The sequence below is a fragment of the Ctenopharyngodon idella genome, chromosome 2 (genome assembly GCF_019924925.1).
Source record: "Ctenopharyngodon idella isolate HZGC_01 chromosome 2, HZGC01, whole genome shotgun sequence".
NCBI lineage: Eukaryota > Metazoa > Chordata > Actinopteri > Cypriniformes > Xenocyprididae > Ctenopharyngodon > Ctenopharyngodon idella.
The window spans coordinates 18,669,751-18,693,189 of record NC_067221.1 but is presented as its reverse complement, the minus strand read 5'-3'; the positions used below and the strand labels follow the sequence as shown (position 1 = coordinate 18,693,189).

The window sequence follows — 23,439 nt, the reverse complement described above, 5'->3', positions numbered from 1 at the left end:
CCACAGTCTGAAGAGTGAGTGCCGAGGCCGAGGCCTCATGCTGGGCTCTTAAGATGCGACTCATACCACAAACATCTGAGCAGTAGGATACGCCTTAGGCCAGAGCTTCACGCCACCTACAACAATCAGACACCTTATCACTGAAGCGCCTAAGGTCAGCCGTTACATTTATGTGAATACGGTGTTAACAGCTTGTGGACATTAGAACAAACATGGAGTACAGAGATCTACTGATATCCATGACATCTTACATCTGAAGGTGTGAGGACTGGAGGCAGTTGACAACAACTGAGCTCAGAAATATATAATCTTAAAAACATAATATCTGTGAGGCTTAAGGTGACAGAGGTTAAGTTATCGTCATACGATATTTACTGATCCAGAGAGAATGTATGTCATTTAAAGGTTTAGTTCACTCAAAAATGAAAATTCTGTCATTTAATCTGTGAAAAACCTGAATGAGCACAAAAGATATTTTGAAGAACATTCATGACCAACACAACACTGAACACCATTGACTTTCATTGTCAAAGATTTTAAAAATATCTTTTGTGTTCCACCTTAAAAAGAAGGTTTGAAAATGAGGGAGAGTAAATGATGACAGAATTATCATTTTTGGGTGAACCATCTGCTTAACTGTTGTGTATTAGTAATTAAGCAGTGCACTAAACTCACATACAAATGACGAAATCAAAAGGCTGAGCATGACCCTTGTGAGCGGCCCTGCGGTTTTGAAGCAAACTTCACAAAAGTTTCGGCAAGAAGCTGTGTGATTGAATCATAAGTTGTTTTTTCCCCACAAAACACTCATGTTTGCCTTTTCCATGGGAAGCCGTTATGACTTCCACCCACCTACGGACATCTGAGATTCCGTCATTATAAGGCCTTGGCGTCCGGACGATATTCCCGACATGTTTCTGTCATTACAAAGATCTACACCCGATTTACATCATTGGCAAGGTGCTCGCCAAATGATCAGATGCCAGCATCCTCGGCAGTGTCAAAGTCAATAATGAACAAAACGTATAGATGAAAAGAACTCGTCCCTAATGGTCCCTCTGTCTCCTGAGTGTTAAAAAATGTAAATTTATGTAAAAGCCCATAGGAAACACATATTTACAATACGTTTAGGTAATCACAAGATGCAGGCATGGAGAAATATCCCGGCCGAGAGAGGCAGTCAATGCAAAAATAGTTTTTATGTGTCATTAATTCTCTTTGCATTCCCAAATAACCCTATATTACCGCGGTAATACAGTAATCACTCACAATCGCACAGAAAATTATCTGCACTCATCTGTGGAATAAAAGGCGAAGGGGAAAACGAGGGGAAAGCATCCCATTTTAGTATCCTCTTGCGTCCTTAATGTTCAACGAGAAGCCGGCGAGTAAACGACTGCTCGGCCAATCTCGACTCTGGCACCGATGGAACAGTTTCCGAGCAGCTTAATGATAGCGGGGAGTCGATGGCTCTCGTCAGCCCCTCTTCCTAAAATGCGCACACCTTTTCATGCTACATTGCCCGGAATAGACGCAAGGTTCATGGACAACTGGGGGAAAATTGAACCTTTTATACGCTACCAGAAAACAAAACACTCCTCTGATGCCAAATCTAAACGACACACTCGGAGCGCCGACATTAGGTGTAGAAGTGCTGCAGACACATCAGCCCATGCAGCATTCATAAGAGCCGAGTTCTCGCCCATGGACATTCTTTATCCTTAAAATGAATGCGTTACAAACACTACTGAATGCCCACATTGTTGACTGTATATAATATACATAGAAACTGCAATATTTCAGTCTGAAAATGTTTCTGAACAACTGAATTGAAATTTCAAGCAGATTCTATAGTGTTCTGATATGTGAAACTATTGTAAAGAAAATAATTATTGGGCATTCAGGTTAAGGCCTCGTATTAATTGAGAGACTACATGAAAATTGAAATTATTCAAAAATAAAAGCAATGGTGACTAGATACAGCATCTAAATTATACACTTTCTCCTAAAATAAAAATAATAATAATAATTGAAAAAAAGTTTAGGACTTGATATATGTGAACTAACCATCCGTATAACAGATCTGTGAATAACACACTTAAGGGCCTATGTGAAAACCATTTCATTATTTTAAATTCTTCTGAATTACGTGAAAACCTGGAAAAAAAATGTTGAGAGAATTTCGAAAATGCACTGAAAAAATATATACAGCTGTTGAGAAATTTTCTGTGAATCCTTTAGGCAAATGAACTACTCGATTAATATAATATTTAAGATAATTGTAAAAAGATAAATATTTGCATGTTTTAGTCAGGAAGACCGTACTGTTTCTTCTTTGAATCATGCAGACACACATACTGTCAGTTTCATTTGTGCCTACTTTTAACTTCTAACAGTAAGTTGTATAACGGTCCGTCGACGCCCCCTACTGGCCAAACCCGGGAATATGTGAATAACAATGAACAGGATTCTCAGTTTTCTAAACCATTGCTCCATTCTTGATTTCAGTATTTTGTTTTTAGCTGATTTGTCGTCATAGCAGGAACAATGGCTTCTGCTTTTCACTGTTCTATACAAAAGGGGATAAATATTCAACTTTACTCTGGATAGACACTTTGTTGCAATTCATTTATAAACCTTCATTGTTTTAATTGAAATTAATAGGCATTAAACTTCCCCACAAGAAAAGGGAAAAAGAAACCTGTTTTGGCCTTTTTGTGTCAGATTTAAGTTGAATAAATCTAAGAAATCAAATAACATAGACTAGTAATGACATGATTCTCAGTATTATCTTCTTAACAGTAACATGTTTTCAGGTGGGTTTAATTCAGAGCCTCATAGTCAAAGGAAGTTCCATGTCTGGTCACAAGGGGGCACTATTGCAGCAAAAATGTCATTTGAGCTAAAATCGGAATGCCCGGCTAGTTTATTCGTTGTAATTTACACATATAAATAGGTCCAAAGTTGGCACACAGGTGTGGCAAAACCAGCTCCCCGACACTTAACTGTGGAGCAAAGTGGAAAGTGTCGGAAAACTGTTGAGTGAACCATCTGAGGTCCTGAACCTGTACTGTGATTCCCAGCTCCTGCTGAGCGAGACTTATGGCCTGTTGCACCACACACTCATTCTGCAGCTGGGACAGGGAACACGTAGAGTACACTATGTGTCCACCCCGGCGCGCGGCCTGGATCCCAGCCCTGAACGGAGAAAGAAATATCCAACTAATTACACTTCTCAGTCGGTCTTTACGCAACATCCACATATATCACCCAAAAATGCACCTAACACATTCAAGAAAATGAAAAAAAAAGTCTAGGTAGTCAACAATAGCATATATAATCCTTGCCATCTTGTTTTTTTGCACATTTAAAAAGAATTACTTACACAAGAAGCTGTATTTGCAAGAGGGGAAGTTTCTGTCTCTCTTTGGTCCTGGACCTCTTAAATAAATTGTTCTCCTCCACCATTGCAGAGTGTCTGTCTGTGGTGCAGGGAACATCTACAAGCACCTGTGGGAAGATGGAAGATGAATGGAAGGTAAAGGCACCATGCCTGGAACAGTATTTGTGTCTGCCATATGGCAGAGATGCATGCTTTATTCAGAACATCACACAGGGTTTAGGTAGCAGATGTTAGATATTTTTGAATTAGTGACATCACATATGACATTCAAGGATATAACAGTGTAGCAACCAAGTCTAAGAAAACACAATGTCACAGATGCATGAATATATGTTGCTGTTAAAGTACAACAGTGTACTAAAAGCTTGGGATCAGAAAGGCTTTATGCTTATGAAAGAAATCTCTTATGCTCACCAAGACTGCATTTATTTGATCAAAAATACAGTAAAACAGTAAGATTGTGAAATATTTTTACAATTTAAAATAACTGTTTTCTATTTTAAAATGCAATTCATTCAAAGCTGAATTTTCAGCATCATTATTTCAGTCTTCAGTGTCACATGATCCTTCAGAAATCATTCTAATATGATGATTTGCTGCGCAAGAAACATTTATTATTATTATCAAGGCTGAAAACAGTTAATATTTTTGTGGAAACCGGGATACTGAGAGTTCATTTGAAGGGTTATTTGATGAATAGGAGTTGAAAAGAACAGCATTTATTTGAAACATTGTAACATTATAAATGTCTTTACTGTAACTTTTGATCAGTTTAATGCATTCTTGCTAAATAAAAGTATCCATTTTTTTTTTAAAGAAACATACTTTTATTCAGCTATGCATTAAATTGATCAAAAGTTACAGTAAAGACATTTATAATGTTACAATATTTCAAATAAATACTGTTTTTTTTTTATTCTTTTGAACAAAACATGTATTTTTGTACTATATATTGCATCTTATTTAAAAGGGATGCAATATATAGGACAAAAATTCAACATTGTAAGACACCTATACATCTAAAGTTGTTGTATAATAGTACATCTGTGTATTTGATGGAATGTGAGCAATTATGATCTGCATTCATACAGTTTATAAGTGCTATTGCAAATGTAATCTCATTTGTCAAATCATATTATCATTCTATTTACATCCTAACATTTGTTTTGTTAGTACAACATGGCATTCTCCTTTTACTTCATAATACAGGTGCTTCTCCTTCAGACATTTTGGCTAATACTAACTCTGTCAAAGCTTCGCTCCTCTGTCAGGCCTAACTGCCGACCATCAGTGGATGTGATGTGGATTTTGTTTTCATCCAGGATCTCTTTAGGCACGTAGCTCTGAAGAGTCCTGCGTAATCGTGTTGTGCGGGAAACTGATAAGTCATTCGCCCATAGATAATCTGAAACGCAAAAACAGTTATATAATATCATATGAAGATCTGCATCTCTTCCATTAGAAAGCTTTGGTGATATTACGATTCACATACCGACTGAATGTGCCTGCAGGAGAGCAAGGGTCTTCCCTCCAGGAGCCGCACATAGATCCAGCACTGTGTGTCCAGGCTGGACGTCCAGCGCTAGTACAGGCAGCACCGAAGCAGCATCCAGAAGGTAATATCCTAATATACCACTGCTGTCAGGTCTAAGTTAATAGGACATGTATATTAAACATAACTTAGGACAAGACAGAGTAAATAAGAATTTCAAGCAATTCTTACCTTGCAGGCTTAAATCTAGATATGTCTCCTTGTGGAAAAACAAGACATTTTATATCAGGACTTATACTGTGTTGAAGAGCAGCAGTTTCCAGCTCTGTTGAATCTCTATGTGAGGTTGTGGAGTCCTGTGAAAGTTGATGTACCTCATTTCTGGAACAGTCAATATTGATGAAGTCTCTACATCCTTGAGCTTCTAAATCTGTGATTACATGAGGTTCTGAAGAGAAACTGTTTATCAGTGCTCCATACTTTTGTTCACACAGCATGGCAACTCGAATAGAGGGCCACAGGTCCCCTAACTGCATACTGTACGTTGTGTCAAAGCTGTGCAGAGCAAGTTCAGTAGCTGGAAACTTGGGCCTTGTTGCTGCCTATTGGAATATAGAAGACGACGACGACAACATCTTAAGGTATGCATTTGCCACCTTGTTTTTATTTTGAAAATAACTGCAAACTCATTACTTACCCATTTTGTTTTAACTCGATACCGTCGCTGAATAAATGTAATCGAGTCTTTGAATTTATTTATACAAAATCTCGTGCATACGTACGCAGCCATGTTTGTGTATCATCAAAAGAGTCCGTCGCTTTTGTCCTCATTGGTTCCTAGCTTGTTTATAAAAAAAATTAAAAAAAAAAAAAATCATATTCGCGCATACAAATTATTACTTGTGAATATATAAAACAAAGACGAATTTTATATTTTAATCATTCAGCAATATATTATTAACGATATAATGCATAAAGTGTTTATAACATTAGAACTTTCCAGAAAGTTTCTTCGTTAGTTTCTACTATTGCGAAGGCTTAACTCATGCATATTAATAAGCTCATACTGACGTTGATTGTAACCATCCAATAACGTTCCTAATTAATATTCATAAACCAAGCCTTGACCATAGTAGAATTCGTAAATTCGCATCCCTATATCGGCACATACTTCATGTTCAGACAAACTTTGCCTCTTTATTGGGTTTAAGTGTGAATTTACAGCATACAAGTATGGTTTTTGAAAGGGAAACGATCAAATATGGAGAGCCTGACGAGGAGGCGGAGGAGGTAACGTTACGGCTACTGAATTCAGAGTTTTCGCTGTAGTTTAAAGTGCATTTGTTAAGTTATGCAACGTGCACTTCATCAACTACAGGCAAGTCGATTCTAAGTTAACTGTTCTGACCAAACCTAACATTAAGATAACAACTGTTTTGGTAACATTATTTCAAGCCTGGCCTATAATAACACGTTTGATATAGTATTTTGGGCCCGGTTTCACAGACAGGGCTTAGCCTAAACCAGGATTAGTCCTTAGTTCAATTAAGATATTTAAGTATCTTTTATAAACGCACACTAGAAAATAACATTACTGGTGTGCATCTTGAGACAAAACAATGGCAGTGACATATTTTAAGAGATTAACTTTAACTTTAAGTTAAAACAGCTCAAACATGCATTTTAGTCTAGGACTAGCTTAAGCCTTGTCTGTGAAACCGGGGGGTAATGTATTTAATTTATGATGTTTACATTGCAAATAATACATTAAAATGACTAAATAAAACAACACTAACTGATACCACTTTGGTCCCCAAAATTGTGAATCCCTATTAAATGTGTTATGTAGTATCACGGTACTAAATTTGTGTGGTTCTTGTCGCTTATTTTTTTGTAAAGGAACAGACACCAGTGGAGGAGGAAGATACAGAAGATGGTGGTGATGAGGAGGAAGACGAGGAGGAAGAAGAGATGGTGGTATGCTACTACAGTATTACATAAATTGGATAAATATTAAATTCTTCTCCATCTTAAACAGTAAGATAGATATATATATATATATATATAAACATAAAAGAGACTAAACAAATGAAAGTGATTGTGATATTGATTAAACATTGTCTGGCCCCCTGCAGGACCCCCTAGAAACAATAAGACAGAAATGTGAGCAGACGGCACATTGCATGCATGCACAAGAAAGACTAGAAGCTTGTGAAACTCGAGTTGGCTCACGGTCACACACTGAAGAGGACTGCACAGAGGAGTTGTTTGACTTTCTACATGCACGGGACCACTGCGTAAGTCACACACAGTCAGCCCCTACTAGTACCCGTTTTCAAAAATGTGTTTTTAAAAATATTGCTGTAGAATTATCATTGTCTTTCAGGTTGCACAAAAGCTCTTCAGTTCAATTAAATGAAGCCCCTCTGAAACACAAAACCTTCCATTCCAGTGGAGTATCTCAACCGGAGATGTGTTTGTACAAAACAAGCATAAACAGACAGAAAACTTGTAATTGTGTTGTATATGTGAATAAATGTGTGTAGACTTCATGTACACATGCCTTTGCCTCACATTTACACATTAGGTAGATCTTTTCTTTACACATGTGGCGATAAATGTAACTTATGTATATTCTACTTTCCAGGAGTGTCAACAGTAGTCAAATCGAAACTACAGGTGCTAGTCATATAATTAGAATATCGTGAAAAAGTTCATTTTTTTTATTGTAAATTATTTTAAAAAATGAAACTTTCATATATTCTAGATTCCCTACATGTAAAGTAAAACATTTCAAAAGTTTTTTTTTTTAATTTGTTGATTAGAGCGTACAGCTCATGAAAGTCCAAAATCCAGTATCTCAAAATATTAGAATATTTACATTTGAGTTTCAATAAATGACCATCCCTACAGTATAAATTACGGGTATCTTTTGTTCTTTGAAACCACACTAATGGGGAAGACTGCTGACTTGGCAATGGTCCAGGAGACAATCATTGACACCCTCCACAAAGAGAGTAAGTAACAGAAGGTCATTACTGAATGGGGTGGCTGTTTACAGAGTGTATATCAAAGCATATTAAATGCAAAGTTGACTGGAAGGAAGAAATTGGGTAGGCAAAGGTGCACAAGCAACAGGGATGACCGCAAGCTTGACAATACTGTCAAGTAAAGCCAATTCAAACACTTGGGAGAGCTTCACAATGAGTAGAATGAAGCCGGAGTCAGCACATCAAGAGTCACCACACTCAGACATCTTCAGGAAAAGGACTACCAAGCCACTTCTGAACCAGAGACAACGTCAGAAGCATCTTACCTGGGCTAAGGAGAAAAAGAACTGGACAGTGAACAGTGGTCGAAAGTCCTCTTTTCAGATAAAAGTAAATTTTGCATTTCATGTTGAAATCATGGTCCCAGAGTATGAAGGAAGACTGGAGAGGCACAGAATCCAAGCTGCTTGAAGTCTAGTGTGAAGTTTCTGAAGTCAATAATGATTTGGGGGGGCCGTGACGTCTGCTGGTGTTGGTCCATTGTGTTTTATCAAGTGCAAAGTCAATGCAGCCATCTTCCAGGAGATTTTGGAGCACTTTATGCTTCCATCTGCTGACAAGCTTTATGGAGATGCTGATTTCCTTTTCCAGCAGGACTTTAGCACCTGCCCACAGTGCAAAAACCACTTCCAAGTGGTTTGCTGAGCATGATATTACTGTGCTTTATTGGCCAGCCAATATGCCTGACCTGAATCTATGGGATATTTTCAAGAGAAAGATGAGAAACAGTCAATCCAACAATATACAGATGATCTGAAGGCTCAATAGTGCCTCAGCAGTGCCACAGGCTGATCACTTCCATGCCACACTTCACTGATGCTGTAATTTGTGCTAGGAGCAAGTTATTTGCTGTAATATGTCCTGCCGATCAAGTATTGAGTGCACAAAAGTACATACTTTAAAGAACTTGAACTTTTCTGTTTTGCAAATCCATTTTTTGATTGATCTTAGGAAATATTCTAATATTTTGAAATACTGGATTTTGGACTTTCATGAGCTGTACGCTCTAATCAAAATTTAAAAAAAAAAAAAAACTTTTGAAATGTTTTACTTTACATGTAGGGAATCTAGAATATATGAAAGTTTCATTTTTAAAAATAATTTATAATAAAAAAAAAAATGAACTTTTTGATGATATTCTAATTATATGACCAGCACCTGTATGTAACATTCTAGATCGTATTGCAATTACATATAGTACCACAGGGTGGCAGTAGACATTGCATTTTTGGCTAGTTTCTCCTTGCTGTCAGTTAAAATCTGATACAAGTAGTATAGCTTTGGCCTTTTGATAAAAGGAGACTATCCCTGTTTGGATTTTGTTTCAGCAGTGTTGTAAGCAAGAACAGCCCATGAAAGTATGTTCTTCATTTGATCCAATCACTGGATTCAAGATAATCCAATCACTGATAATTCAAGGATAATGATCTATAGTTTAACAAATAATTTACTATAAAAAAGCCTCAGGTTTTCCACAGGATAAACATGACTAAGCATCTCCCTGAAGCTCATTTTCACCTGCTTTTATACAGTTTTTAATTAGATTAAAAATAGGAGGGGGAAATATTCATGCTTTTAACTTAACACTCAGGTTTAAGACAGAACATGACAGGCATTTGTTTACCACATTAAGAAATAAGGTTGTAAAGGAGCTTAGAAAGGCAAAAGTTATGCTTAGGTTAATATACATAAAACGATAAAAGTAAATATAGAGGGAAATATGTCTAATGATCCATGGGGGCAGAAGCATTTAATTATTTTATAGATTCTACAAAATCTTTGATTCAGTAAGTTCCAGGTTCAAATGATTTAGTTACACCCATAAATTAACACTCCTATTTTGAATTTGAGAAAAGTGACTAATTCTAAAGTACATTATTTCTGCTCCTAACTGTTCAAAGGCAAATTATGTATATGGGATGCATACAATATTTAAAATGTGCAAGAGGCACTTTCTATTTTAAAAATCGTTAATTGGTTTATAAAACAGTTTCCAAGTGCTTGGAAAACCGTAATAATTACACCAATGTTCAAATCAGGTGATCACGTGGCTATTAGTAATTGTAGACCAATTAGTATCCCTCCAGCAGTCTCTAAAATTGCAGAAAAATGGATTTCTGACCAAATATTATCAAATATACTATTCAAATATATTTGAATGGTACTCCTTTCTCATTACATCCGATGCAATTTGGGTTTCGAAAGCATCATTCCACAGGAACTGCAAATTGTTTTCTTTTAGAAAACAAAATCTAAATTGGACAAAGGTGTGTTGGGAGCTGTCTACCTGGATTTAAATAACTTATGAGGTTTTAATAAGTTATAAAATTATAATTTGCCACCAAAGGTAATTAAATGGATGAGATCATACCTTACTGAGAGAAATCTTCACAAATAGTCACTAATCTCGTTGGTGTACTTCAAGGTTCAGTATTGGGTCCTTTGTTATTCAGTTTGTATATCAATGACTTACCTGACTTTTGTCCATGTACTGTTAAACTGTAAATGCTTTTCACAACTTAACAGTTTTAATTCATAAATTGTAGACACATTAGGAATAATTTAACTACTGAGGCCACATTAATGCCATGATCTTCTCACATATGAAATACTGCCTCACCAGCTGGATGTGGGACTACATTATAAATCAACAGAAAGTCTCTATAAGCAGGCTTTGAAAACATTGGAGAGAAAAAAGAAAGAAAAAAAAAAAAAAAAAAAAGTCAAATGTATAACATCATTGTTAAATTAACTAAATATGATCTTTTAAACTGTGAAATTGACTAAATTTGGTATGGCCCCACCTCCGCTTTTATTTCTTTTTCTGCATCTATAATGGATAAATGTGTCTTTATTATTTGGAGAAGTGTTTGTGTTAATATGCTCTAGTTATGGCTATGTTTGCTAGAATGTGTTTTTAATGATTCTTAATTAGCCTGTATGGCTAAATCTGGCACATTTACATGAAAGAAAAAAAAAATTATTACTCTTTCCCCTGTAATGGAAACAGTTACAGGATGTTAGCCACTTCAGCGAACCTCAATGAGTACGAATATTTAACTAACATTACCCAATCAAATATTAAACACATAAAAACAAATGTTTCATTTACAATTAGAAAACCATTGCCACAAGCAAAACGTTTTTGCTCTGATAAGCATGTAAACCTGAGACTTTCATAAACCAATTCATATGTATAAAACCATAAAATAATTTTATTAAAAGAAATACATGGTCAAAATAAAACAGGGTTTAAAGCAATTAAAAAAAAAAAAAAAAATATTAAATATTCAACTGAAAAGCAGCATAATTTATCCAATAAGAAAAAAAACTATCTGAATTAAATGAGTTCATGTTCCTGATGCATCCATGCACACAGTGCATATGAAAACAAGAGCTTCCCGTCACCTCCTCACCAAGGGTAATTCTCCTTATTGCTCTGTCCAACAAAGTCATTCATTGAGGACTGGGGGAAGAAAAAAAAAAAAAAAAAAAAAAAAAAGAATCAGAGACCTATAATAAACTTACTAAATCACTGTTAACCTTGTTGAAATTGGGCAATTTGAAATCTGAAATGATTGAGAACTAATGTAAAATCATCCAGTAAATCTGAGCTTCCCGGGGCCTTTTATAAGACAATCTAAGATCATTTAGATTCAATCTTTTAAATTGTGCTGGTCTGGTATAAAAGAAAAGGTTATTCGTCTGAAGAAAGAGTGATTGCCTAAAGTGGACTGACCTGCATTAGGAGCCTCTCTTTCCTCAGTCTCTTATAAAAGAGCAGCACGTCCTGGTTGGCCTGCACCACTCGAGGATCAAAGTCCATCACACGCAGGCCCTCCAGACTCCGAGCACGTGACAGAGCAACATAGGCCTGGCCGCTCTCAAACACACGCGCCAAAGAGATCTCCACACAATCCAAAGTCATGCCCTAAACACACCAACCAATCGAGACACCAGCAGTTTTACACCAGCTTATTCAACAAACTGACAATCTGAGAAAATATTATTTGTGGCCCTGGACTACAAAGCCAGTCATAAGTCGCACAGGTATATTTGTAACAATAGCCAACAATACATTGTATGGGTCAAAATGATTATTTTTTGCCAAAAATCATTAGGATACTAAGTAAAGATCATGTTCCATGAAGATATTTTGTAAATTTCCTATCATAAATAAATCATTTATTTTAGTGAGTGGAAATGCATTGCTAAGGATTTCATTTAGACAACTTTAAAGGCGATTTTTTCAATATTTTGATTATTTATTTATTTATTTATTTATTTACACACACCCTTAGATTGCAGATTTTAAAATAGTTGTATTTCGGCCAAATATTGTCCTATCCTAACAAACCATACATCAATGGAAAGCTTATTTATTCAGCTTTCAGATGATGTATAAATATGTATTTAAAAAAAAAAAAAACAAAAAAAAAAAAAAAAAAAATATGACCCTTATGACTGGTTTTGTGGTCCAGGGTCACATTTACCAAAGTGACCAATTTTGGGTAAATAATATGCTAGAAATACCATGTTTCTGGTATTGGAACCAAGCTTTATGTCATTGCAAGAAATAACACAAAATAAGACACAAGCAAATTTAGTTTATGTAAAATGTTTCCAATAATAATAATAATAATAATAAATAATAATAATAATAATAATATTATAATAATAATAAAATAATAATAATAATAAAATAATAATAATAATAATAAAATAATAATAATAATAAAATAATAATAATAATATTATTATTATTATTATAAACCTTTATATTAAATTATTTTGATGAATAATTTGACAAAAGTGGTCCTGACTGGGGAAAAAACAAAAAAACAAAAAAACAAAAAACACTGAAATTGTAGCTCAACCATTCATTTACTAACAGCAGATCACAGCTCACATAGTTCTGATCCTTGATTCTGATTGGTTAAGCCACATTCAAATGTATTGTGGTGTCCCAAATGTATTGTGTCCCAAAGTCCTTTAAACTACTTTTGAACTAATTACCTTTAAAAACAAAAACAAAACACAACACCACAATTTAACTAAATAGGGGTATTTTTGGCCAATAAAGAAATAATGAATTTAATTATTTTCTTGGAACAAATAGAGGTTTAAGACCAGATCAAGTCATTTTAGGATATTACACTTGCAAGATTTAGGGCCACATGGTTATAGTGAGGAATTGATTTAATATTTTCCCTCAGATCTTCTACTGAGCGTTGGGATACAGCCACATACAACGCTTCTGAAACGTTTGCCAGACAACTGATGAGCTTAATTACTCTGACACTTACAGCAACTACTTTGACAGTTCATCAGTGCAGAAGGCACACAATCAGAAAAGATGGGGAAACATGGGGAAACATGGGGACTAGTTAATGAGTCAATACACAAGCCAGAACCATAGTCCTGAGCATCTGTTCACAGATACAAAGAAACGCATTGTTCCTGAGCCAAGTCATTTTATTTTAATAGCACTTTCAGCAAAATCACATGATCATTTCCTCTAGGGCCCAAAACAGTAGGAGATCAAAAGCACAATCTTGTAATATTAGATTTCATTCTATGCATTCGGCTGGTGCAGGTTGAATTCAGTAGCTTACCATCTATGCATAATGAGTCGTGATGGGGCTTCAGAGCAGAACTCACCTGACTCTTGTGGATTGAAATGGCCCAGGCCAGTTTGAGTGGCAGCTGCTGTCGGCTCAGGTACAGCCCCCCCGACGCTTTAAATATCCAACGCTCTCTCTTCATTACCTCAACAGCCCCGCAGAGGAATCGCACCCGAGGGAGACCTGGGGGGGGGGGGTTTAGGGGATGTCACAACATCTCACAGCATATGCTGGTGTTCTATATCCAGTCAGGTACAGCAATTAATGAACGATATTTGGGTAAGTCTCATAAAACCTGTCAAGAATATGTCAGAATAAATATATAAAACATCCCCCAAATTTTATTACAGTAATATGAGTAATTAAAATATATAAAATTGAATTGTAATGCTTAATTTCATATTTTTTGTGTTAAAAAAAAAAAAAAAAAAAAAAAAAAAAAAAAAAGTCTATTTCCACATCTTTATCAAAAAATAACTGTTTTGAACAGTAGACTGTTCATGGAAATCAACCAAGTGGGAGAAAAAAAATAAAATAAAAAATTACATTACTCGTAGTATTTGTATTACTGCCAGTGTTTTATTAAAATTAGCATACATTACATCCAAAAAGGTAATTATGTCCCATCAGCATGATGTCATAAAACACAATTAACCTTAACCCCTTAACTGTCACCGTCCCGCAAGCAGGATGCTTGGCGCCGTTTTTATTTATTGCCCTTTTTTTTATGCGTCACATATTTTAGTAGTCATCATAAATTTATCATTTGAAAAACTTAACCTCCTTAAAAGCTTAAAAACCATTTTGAAATCGACATTGCATTACCATGCAAATGGTACTTTAAATCCTTTTTAAAAGCTCCTTCCCCTAGTTGGGATTGTCATGTTTCATATTACAAAATTTATTTTAAACTACTTTATAGTTAATTTTTTAATCTTGACAAAACACATATCATCAGAAAGCTCTGAATCTCAAGCTTCCATATTGATAAGCGATATTTGGACAGAAATTAATTTGTTACAGGAGAACGCATAAAAAAATTAAAAAAAAATTCAGTGGAATGTGGGTGATACCCAGTGGTGTTTTTTGGTACAATGCCTAAACAAAATCACATGGGAACTACAATTTTTGTGATATCAACTTTAAATTTGGAACACAACTTGAGTAAAACTTTTTATTTTGTATTTTGTAAAATATTTTTTATATAAAATACAAAAAAAAAAAATTAACAGTACATTTGATTTACAGTAAATTTAAACTTTTTCATCCTTTCATTTTTTAAAGTTCACTTCACCCACAATCTACTGAGTATCTTTAAAACAAGACCAAATTTAGGTCTATATTCCAAAGCATTATTGAATTACAGTGATTTAAGTTTGGATAGGGCATTTTCACATCTATGCTCAAAAAGGGGGAGGTGACAGTTGCATTGCTTATTTCTTCCTCTAATTGGCTTGAAATATGCTACAGACATATTCTTTGTGAGATTTACCCATTTACTGATAGCAGTATAGTTTTTTTTCTCCATGATAGTATTTTCATAAAAAAAACAAAAAAAACACTTGTGACAGAAAATAATATACAGGTGCTGGTCATATAATTAGAATATCATCAAAAAGTTGATTTATTTCACTAATTCCATTCAAAAAGTGAAACTTTTATATTATATTCATTCATTACACACAGACTGATATATTTCAAATGTTTATTTCTTTTAATTTTGATGATTATAACTGACAACTAAGGAAAATCCCAAATTCAGTATCTCAGAAAATTAGAATATTGTGAAAAGGTTCAACTTTGAAGACACCTGGTGCCACACTCTAATCAGCTAATTAACTCAAAACACCTGCAAAGGCCTTTAAATGGTCTCTCAGTCTAGTTCTGTAGGCTACACAATCATGGGGAAGACTGCTGACTTGACAGTTGTCCAAAAGACGACCATTGACACCTTGCACAAGGAGGGCAAAACACAAAAGGTCATTGCAAAAGAGGCTGGCTGTTCACAGAGCTCTGTGTCCAAGCACATTAATAGAGAGGCGAAGGGAAGGAAAAGATGTGGTAGAAAAAAAGTGTACAAGCAATAGGGATAACCGCACCCTGGAGAGGATTGTGAAACAAAACCCATTCAAAAATGTGGGGGAGATTCACAAAGAGTGGACTGCAGCTGGAGTCAGTGCTTCAAGAACCACTACGCACAGACGTATGCAAGACATGGGTTTCAAGCCACTCTTGAACAACAGACAGCGTCAGAAGCGTCTCGCCTGGGATAAAGACAAAAAGGACTGGACTGCTGCTGAGTGGTCCAAAGTTATGTTCTCTGATGAAAGTAAATTTTGCATTTCCTTTGGAAATCAGGGTCCCAGAGTCTGGAGGAAGAGAGGAGAGGCACACAATCCACATTGCTTGAGGTCCAGTGTAAAGTTTCCACAGTCAGTGATGGTTTGGGGTGCCATGTCATCTGCTGGTGTTGGTCCACTGTGTTTTCTGAGGTCCAAGGTCAACGCAGCCGTATACCAGGAAGTTTTAGAGCACTTCATGCTTCCTGCTGCTGACCAACTTTATGGAGATGCAGATTTCATTTTCCAACAGGACTTGGCACCTGCACACAGTGCCAAAGCTACCAGTACCTGGTTTAAGGACCATGGTATCCCTGTTCTTAATTGGCCAGCAAACTCACCTGACCTTAACCCCATAGAAAATCTATGGGGTATTGTGAAGAGGAAGATGCGATATGCCAGACCCAACAATGCAGAAGAGCTGAAGGCCACTATCAGAGCAACCTGGGCTCTAATAACACCTGAGCAGTGCCACAGACTGATCGACTCCATGCCACGCCGCATTGCTGCAGTAATTCAGGCAAAAGGAGCCCCAACTAAGTAATGAGTGCTTTTCATGTTCATACTTTTCAGTTGGCCAAGATTTCTAAAAATACTTTCTTTGTATTGGTCATTAGTAATATTCTAATTTTCTGAGATACTAAATTTGGAATTTTCCTTAGTTGTCAGTTATAATCATCAAAATTAAAAGAAATAAACATTTGAAATATATCAGTCTGTGTGTAATGAATGAATATAATATACAAGTTTCACTTTTTGAATGGAATTAGTGAAATAAATCAGCTTTTTGATGATATTCTAATTATAGGACCAGCACCTGTATAGTAGTCAACACTTGAAGTGGATCATAAAGATTTTCCTAAGAACTAAGCTGTCCTAAGAAGAAAGTTTTAGGACAACTTTGATGAAAGGTTTTGATCCACTTCAAATGTTGACTGCTGTACTATGTGTTGTGGAAGCACCTGTGACTGCTTCAGTCAGCCGTACCTTGATTGCCTGGCTGAAAGTCAACAACTACTCCTCTGGCTCCATTCACTAGACCCCTCTGGACATCCAGGTTTTTAGTAAGCATAACCTGAACAAATAAAAAGGCTCTTGTAACATTTAACACTAAAAATCAAGAGCACATGTTAGCCAGAAGGAGATAAAACACCTACCTGAGCGCCCACTTTCAGCTGTAACAGCCGACTCACTGGACTCTGTGCGTCAATGGTCTGAACCAGCATAGGGTCACTATCCACAGCTTCGAATACCCGCACGGCCCCTGCAAATAAACACTTAGACTTAAAAATGTGTATCTCTGGATTTAGCTCATCGTACAGTTTGTGTAGCTTCATTAAAAATGTAACTGCTATACAGTATGTCCTACATTGTTTCTAGTGCTTCATGTTGTCACTCATGAATCAGTTGGTGGATTTCTAGAAATTATTTTAGTTTCCGGTGATCTCAGTCAAACCCATTTACACCACAGCATTAACACCAATACCGGAACTATCACCACCTGATGCAATCAGCAAACCAAGTCACATTTCACACATCTCCAGTTTAAAATTAGATTTCACTATGACCAACCTGGTAACTGTTTGAGTTTATTCTCATTCGTGAGCTCCACATCATCCTTGTGTGTGCACAGCCTGGTTGCTAGGATACCATCCCTCTCGATGCAGTGATTGGCACTTCTCAGTAGCTTTACGGTAACTTCCTCTGTGACTCTACAGGATGGAAAGCCAATGGGATCAACAAGTTGACCAGCTAAGTCAATTCACTGATAACAAGATGTAGCTTGAAAGTTCCACACTACAAGACTTTATAAACATTTAAATCACACCTACAAGAACCACCTTAAGTCATGGAAAAAACTGACCCTGAACCAGAGGGATTACATCCCAATAACACCCCGAGCTAGTGAGTCACTGCACTGAACGGTGGATGTGGCCATGGTGAGAGCTCAGTACCTGCCCACTCTCACAGCCTGGAGGAGAGAAATGAAGGCTTTGTCTGTTTGTCTGCGCACCTCCGTCAGCTCCATGTTCATATGGATACACTTTCGCCAGCTTCTCGACTGTGGGGAAAATGGACTTTGTATCTTATACTTAAATCAGACAGTGGATACACACTTGCTAACCCAAAAATGTAATTATACACATAAATAAACAAAAGCAGCTCTCTATCTTGAATTGAGACATTACAATGGAATAGATCAGCCACAAATGAAAACTGTTGTGATTTACTCACTTTTTCCATTCATCTTCAAAACAAAAAATGAAAACTAAATTCATCCATCCAAGTCCCTCCACTGAAAGTCCATTCCAACAAATCATTTTCAAGTTCATAAAGACATTGTAAAGAAATCCATATGAATCTCTTTATGTATGTTCATTGATCAGTGTTTATTGATGAATAAAAAAATCTCGGTAAAACCACTCAATTCATATGGATTACTTTTACAATGTCTTCACGGATTTTGAAGCAATGTTTTAAGGGAATGGGCTTTCAATGGAGGGACAGAAACCTCTCAGGTTTCATTAAAAATATCTTCCTTTGTGTTTTGATGATGAATGAAAGTCTTATCAGTTTGGAATGTCATGAAGGCGAGTAAACGACTCCAGAATTTTAATTTTAGGGTAAACTATCCTTTTAAAGGTGGGGTAAGCGATATTTCAAAAACGCTGTTGGGCACTGTTGATATTTGAAATAAACCCAAACAAACACACCCCTCTCTTTATTGCTCAGCTTCCAAAACTCACCTTCCTATCCTAACCACCCTGCTCAGAGTCGATCTCGAACCCCACTAGCCGAGTGCACTAGAATGACGCTAAACACCGCATTATCTAGCGGTCGCCAGTACACCTCTTGAGATTTTTTTTTTTGAGGTTTACCTGCACATCTCTAAATAGCTGGCCTCTGTTACACACGCAATGCGAGAGTGGATGGCTGTGTATCACAGCTGACGCGCAACAAAATAATGCTTCACGAAAAAGCAAGCGCAGATGATGAACGACAAGGAAGCACAAAAAATGAACGCACAGTACACAAGAGTAAATACAAACAAGAGTTCGTTGTTAGTCGCCAACAGCACAGCAGCTCCAGACAATCAATGACACAAACCCAGTTTTACTCACGTGTCAAGTGGAATCAAAGCAGCCTCCGCGTCTGTTTTCAGGCCTTCCTGCTTAGCTCTCTCCAGCGCTGGAAAGCTTTTCTAATATTAACATGGGTCCTAAAGATCTTGCCTAGTCATAACCCTTCATTCCACTGATATTCTTCTGAGCTTTTCTCTTTTGTATCGTGTCTCATCTCTCTTTCTGCAGTCTTTCTTCAAATCTCCCTCTTGCTCGTCCTCTCTCTCCAACTGTCATACGCCCCCTAACGCTGATTGGTACACGTTTGTTTTTGTTTGCTGGTGTGTCGGTCCATCTAACTTCCAAACAGCGCTTTTGAAATATCGCTTACCCCACCTTTAATGCTAAGTCATATCGAGGCTGAAGTGGAATATCAAACTATGCCTAAATGAGGAGGGTAGTACCTGGAAACAAAAGTTAGCTTTGTCCTTTCCTTTTGTTACAGGTGGAAGTTGAAGAAAGTCTCCGCACACAATCAGCTGAATCCCTCCAAATGGCTCAGCTGATCTTCTTATGGACCTAGAAACATACAGATGACACTTGTCTAATGCCTAATATTGAAATATTTAGTGTTGTTCCTCTCCTTCAGAACAGATGAGAATTTGCAATCATGTACTAGACTGGAACTTTTCAGAACTGATGGATTGGATTAATTTGGTATTCAATTTCTGATCCAAATCACATTCAAATATTAATTTGCCATCTGGTGTTCATTAGGAGTGGCAAATTCAGATCACGTTACATGAAATTACTAAACCATTAAAAACAACAACAAAAAGATATCATAACCCTTATCACCACATTAATTGATAACGGCAAATTGAATTTTATCCATGTGGAAAATTAACTGAAATAAACCAGTATCATTAACAGTGTTATTTTTATTTATTTGTCATAAGTTCCCCCGCAGTGTGGTTCACCTGGCTATGGCTTCCAGTTTGTCAAAGAACTCGGCCTCCACCATTGAGATCTCATCAATAATGAGGTGTTTGCAGGAGGTCCAGTGCTGCAGCACCCCCGGACGCTGAGCGAGCTCAAGACACTGTTCAAGAGGAGCAGAGCCCGACCCAATACCTGATAACAAGAGACAAAAATGACTCACACGTGCACAACAGCACAACTGTTTTTATAGATTTAAAAAAAGTGTTGATCATACGACACTTCAGGAAACCGTGTACATGCTGAAATAAATCTCCTGTCACCTATGATTACTGTTTGGTTTGGGGTGAAAGGATACTTCCCTTTTCATAAAACCTTTGCCATCATAAATTATATATGAGGAGACTTCCTAAAGAATGCATGTAACATGTTTGCATTTGTTGGCAGTCACACATTTCTTTTCAGAGACATGAGTGAAATCATTTGAACTTTAAATTTCCTAACCTGCAAAACTGTGCAGCGTGGTTCCTCCTATGTGACAGGCTGCGACACCAGTGCTCGCTGTTGCATATGTGCTTTTTGGGGGCAGAGAGCCTACAATTCTTTTGAGCAAGAAGGACTTCCCTGTACCTAAAATAAAGCCATGAACAGTGGTGTTTGAATTGCCATGAAAAAAGAAAACCTCTATAAGAAGCAAGATTACAATCATCAATGGCTATAAATAATAAAATAAAATAAATAAATAAATAGATGAAGTTCATTACCTGCACTGCCTGTGAAAAACACATTCTTGCCACTCAAAACTGCATTGAGAACTGCAGTTTGCTCTTTGCTTAGCTTTTGTGCCAAAGGCAGAACCAAGACAGGCTTCTTATTGGGGTGAAGCGCCTTAACCTTAAAGAGACAAATAATCAGTCCATAATCCTGCTAGAAGTACATTAAACTTTCAAACTATCATTGCACAGTCCTTTTCAGCAAATGGTAGGTAAAAGGTGCTTAACTTTCCAAAAATGTTGAATCATAAAAATGAAAATGTGAGACATGATTGAAATAGTATGATCGTGGTTACTAGAATGGTTTAACACAACAATGACTTTAGTGAGTATCAAAATTTAATAGACTGAAATGAATATACATTTACTGGTCAAAATTATTTTAAGAGTTGAATTGTTAACTGCATTGAGGTGGGACAAGACAAAATTCTTTTAAAGGGTTAGTTCACCCAAAAATTTAAATTCTTTAATTAATTACTCACCCTCATGTTGTTCCACATCCGTAAGACCTTCGTTCATCTTCGGAACACAAATGAAAATATTTTTGATGAAATCCGAGAGGTATGCGACTCATCCATAAACAGCAATATAATCAACACTTTCAAGCCCCAGAAAGGTACTAAAGACATAAAATAGTCGACTTGACTATAGTGGTTCAACCTTAATTTTATGAAGCGACAAGAATACTTTTTGTGCGCAAAAACAAAACAAAAACGACTTTATTCAACAATATCTTCTCTTCTGTGTCATTCTCATAGGTTGTTTACGTCCAGTGCTTCCAGGTTCTACATCAGAACGGCGACTCATTATTGGCCGGCTTCTGCGTCAGCATCACAGGTTGTGCTGCTCACATGATCAGCTTTGGCCAATACTGAGCCGGCATTCGGACATAAACACGGAAGCCTTCACTGTGCTTACTGCGGCAACTACGCAAGGATAATGACAGGGAAGAGAAGAGATTGTTGAATAAAGTCGTTATTTTTGTTTTGTTTTTGTGCACAGAATGTATTCTTGTCGCCTCATAAAATTAAGGTTAAACCACTGCAGTCACGTCGACTGTTTTAACGATGTCTTTACTACCTTTCTGGACCTTGAAAGTGTTGATTATATTGCGGTCTATGGACAAGTCATATACCTCTTGGATTTCATCAAAAATCTCTTGTGTTCTGACATGAGGGTGAGTAATTAATGACAAAATGAGTGAACTAACCCTTTAAAGATGAACAAACATTTTCTTTTCAACTACCTACTTAATTTTGTTAGACTATGGTTTACCAAATCTATCTAATAGGGCCCCACAAAAATAAAAATAAAAATAATTGTGCTTCTAATTTGTAATGTATCAATGGAATGTAGGCCTCTCATGTACAAAAAGATGAACATACCGGACTAGTGTCACAATCAGGTCTGGGTCTTTTCACTTGTTTCCTTTCACCCAAGACCTTATTGACAGTTCTCTCTGAAGGACCTTTGGGTTGAATTGGGGCGTTCACTTTACTCCTCAGCTCGTTTGCTTTCTGCACATCTTTCAGCTGGAGAGGACTGACGGTCTCGAAAGCTCTAGGGAGGCCGGCTCGTAGTTTAGCCCTATCACTCAAAGGCTTGTTGCTTTGGGAAGCTTGATGTTTGATGCTGAGCGTCTTGAGGAACACCTTCAAACGATCCGGTGGACAGTCAGAGACTAGAACCTGTGTGCTCTCCGGGACGAATTTAACAGTACATTTACCATCCTTTGCAAAGCGCGTAAAGAGCTGGAAATCGCGCAGCATGAAGTTCTGAGGAGCTTTGCCATCGTGGACGCGCAGGACCATCTCCTGAAACTCATTACGCCCTAATGTGACGGTGGCTTTGCGGATGAGCTGCCGTTTGATGGCTTGACCTGCAGGATTCAAGCGCTCCACTGCCACGGTGCACTGAAGCTCAGCGGGATCAATGTGTCCCAGCATTTTACTTTAAGAGAACATAGAAGAGCAGCTTAAAGCATTTGATCGAGTATCTTATGGCTTGTTTAGTCATTTAATAACACCGAGTGCTTGGGCTATTATAGCTACATTTAAATTTGTAGATTAAAGAATAAAGTTACATGCAACAAACATTAATCTCAACTGAAATGACAAATCTTTCATAAAAAAAACAAAAAAAAAACAAAAAAAAAACACGTGCGTGTTCATGTCTCGTTATTAATTTGCTTAATAAAGAATACTAACTCACCTTTCTCATGCACTGTTTAAACAACGAGTCACCACACCACCAGCTGTTCATTCATTATGATGCTCACGCACGATTTTCAAATAGTTCCGCTCTACAACGATTGGTCGATTGTGACAAACAGCTGACCAATCAAACCGGAGGCATTTAAACAAATATCCAATCAACAATTGCGCTTCCTAAACGTAAGCGGTGGATCCGCCTACGAGCATGTGCTCCACCAATGAAACGGCGTTGATTTTCATTACGTCATCTTTATTTTGTGCATCCCATGGACTGGAGCTTCCGCGATTTTCTGAAAAGCCCTTATTCGTTATATTTTGTAAAGATTTGAAGTATTACTTGGATACAATATCAGCAATGTTAAAGCCTTAAAATCCATAACATTGTGTGCATCTTATAATATTCGTTCTTTCCTATAATGTACAGTTTTGTTTTTTTGTTCTTTATTTTACTTTTAGTTTAGTTTTGTGATTTTGTTGTCAATAGGGTTGTTTTGGGGTGAATTCAGGGTGATTGGGACACCGTTTTTGCCATTGAGATGAATAG

The 23,439-nt window shown here is 36.8% G+C and overlaps 3 protein-coding genes across 4 annotated transcripts; 1 reads left to right on the top strand and 2 right to left on the bottom strand.

Annotated features, from left to right (window-relative positions):
• Positions 1 to 2,609: 2,609 nt before the first annotated feature.
• nsun4 (NOP2/Sun RNA methyltransferase 4) lies at positions 2,610 to 5,732 on the bottom strand. The gene is made up of 6 exons (XM_051867203.1): positions 5,593 to 5,732; positions 5,127 to 5,497; positions 4,896 to 5,050; positions 4,648 to 4,808; positions 3,386 to 3,510; positions 2,610 to 3,198 (listed from the first exon to the last, which is right to left on the bottom strand). The coding sequence occupies exons 1-6, from the start codon at positions 5,683 to 5,685 to the stop codon at positions 2,922 to 2,924; spliced, it is 1,182 nt and encodes a 393-aa protein (XP_051723163.1). The 5' UTR covers positions 5,686 to 5,732; the 3' UTR covers positions 2,610 to 2,921.
• Positions 5,733 to 6,011: 279 nt separating this feature from the next.
• LOC127498169 (cytochrome b-c1 complex subunit 6, mitochondrial-like) lies at positions 6,012 to 7,451 on the top strand. Of its 2 annotated transcripts, none has more exons than XM_051867230.1 (4): positions 6,012 to 6,185; positions 6,795 to 6,872; positions 7,031 to 7,192; positions 7,282 to 7,451. In XM_051867230.1, exons 1-4 carry the CDS (start codon positions 6,129 to 6,131, stop codon positions 7,312 to 7,314), a joined length of 330 nt encoding a protein of 109 aa, XP_051723190.1. In that variant the 5' UTR covers positions 6,012 to 6,128; the 3' UTR covers positions 7,315 to 7,451. The 2 variants fall into 2 exon arrangements, with proteins under 2 accessions (XP_051723190.1, XP_051723201.1); XM_051867241.1 differs by having other exon boundaries at positions 6,036 to 6,273.
• A 3,691-nt stretch (positions 7,452 to 11,142) lies between these two features.
• pif1 (PIF1 5'-to-3' DNA helicase homolog (S. cerevisiae)) lies at positions 11,143 to 23,046 on the bottom strand. Its single transcript, XM_051867187.1, has 13 exons — positions 22,894 to 23,046; positions 22,068 to 22,632; positions 20,674 to 20,803; positions 20,414 to 20,539; positions 19,951 to 20,104; positions 19,435 to 19,549; positions 17,864 to 17,970; positions 17,481 to 17,620; positions 17,066 to 17,172; positions 16,896 to 16,983; positions 13,607 to 13,752; positions 11,685 to 11,876; positions 11,143 to 11,411 (listed from the first exon to the last, which is right to left on the bottom strand). Exons 2-13 carry the CDS (start codon positions 22,626 to 22,628, stop codon positions 11,358 to 11,360), a joined length of 1,920 nt encoding a protein of 639 aa, XP_051723147.1. The 5' UTR covers positions 22,629 to 22,632; positions 22,894 to 23,046; the 3' UTR covers positions 11,143 to 11,357.
• Positions 23,047 to 23,439: the final 393 nt, after the last annotated feature.